This window comes from Condylura cristata, unplaced genomic scaffold (assembly GCF_000260355.1).
Source record: "Condylura cristata isolate star-nosed mole 26May11 unplaced genomic scaffold, ConCri1.0 scaffold00013, whole genome shotgun sequence".
Lineage (NCBI taxonomy): Eukaryota > Metazoa > Chordata > Mammalia > Eulipotyphla > Talpidae > Condylura > Condylura cristata.
In genome coordinates, this window is record NW_004567114.1 from 38,336,828 (window position 1) to 38,337,583 (window position 756).

A 756-nucleotide genomic window follows, 5' to 3' on the forward strand; every position below is an offset into this window, starting at 1 on the left:
AAGTGATTTCTTACTGTAGGGATCAGCAAACTTTATGTCTAATAGATACAAATATTTAACTTTGTGGGTCATACAGTCACCATTGTAACTACTCAGTTTTGCCCTTGTAGCACAAAAGCAGCTTTTAATAATACACATTAATGTGTACGACTATAATACCTAGTAAAACTTTGTTCATGAGAGGCAATGCACTGATTTTGCTGTAATCTTCTATAAATTTATCAAGAATAGTCATTTGATTATTAGTTGTAGTAATACAAGGATTTTGTTTACTCATTAACTGAAATTTTTATTCCAGGGCCCTTTTCTTAATGTCAAAAAGTAATTTTCAGCCTCCAAAACTAAAGGACAAAACAAAATGGTAAGTAAAAGAATATATAGACTTTATAAGTGATGAAATTGAGGAGAACAATAAACAGTATACCTGAAGTTACACCTCTGATTTCCTTTCGTAACTATGGCAAATATCTAGATTAATTTTCTAGGGCAGTGTTAACTTTAATATCTACTCTCATAAAATTGAGCATTTTCTTAGGGTTTTGGCACCTAGGGTAAGAGATTTAGTGATGAAAGCATTCAAAATGAATATAGTAAGATTTTGGAGATTCATAATTTTGTCCTGTGTTCCTTTACTTCCATGGAAGGTAATTTGAGTTAATTTAAAATTTCTGTATTACATACCAGTTTTCATCAGTGTTTACACATAAAGTAATCTTCTATAAATTTATCAAGAATAGTCATTTGATTATTAGTTGT

The 756-nt window shown here is 29.8% G+C and overlaps 1 protein-coding gene across 1 annotated transcript in view; it reads left to right on the forward strand.

Moving 5' to 3' along the window:
* MAP4K5 (mitogen-activated protein kinase kinase kinase kinase 5) overlaps window positions 1–756 on the forward strand; it is a 93,658-nt gene that overhangs the window by 44,464 nt on the left and 48,438 nt on the right. The window contains exon 11 of the mRNA XM_004681882.2: window positions 299–361. Coding sequence (XP_004681939.1) covers window positions 299–361 — 63 coding nt within the window. The remainder of the gene's footprint in view (window positions 1–298; window positions 362–756) is intronic.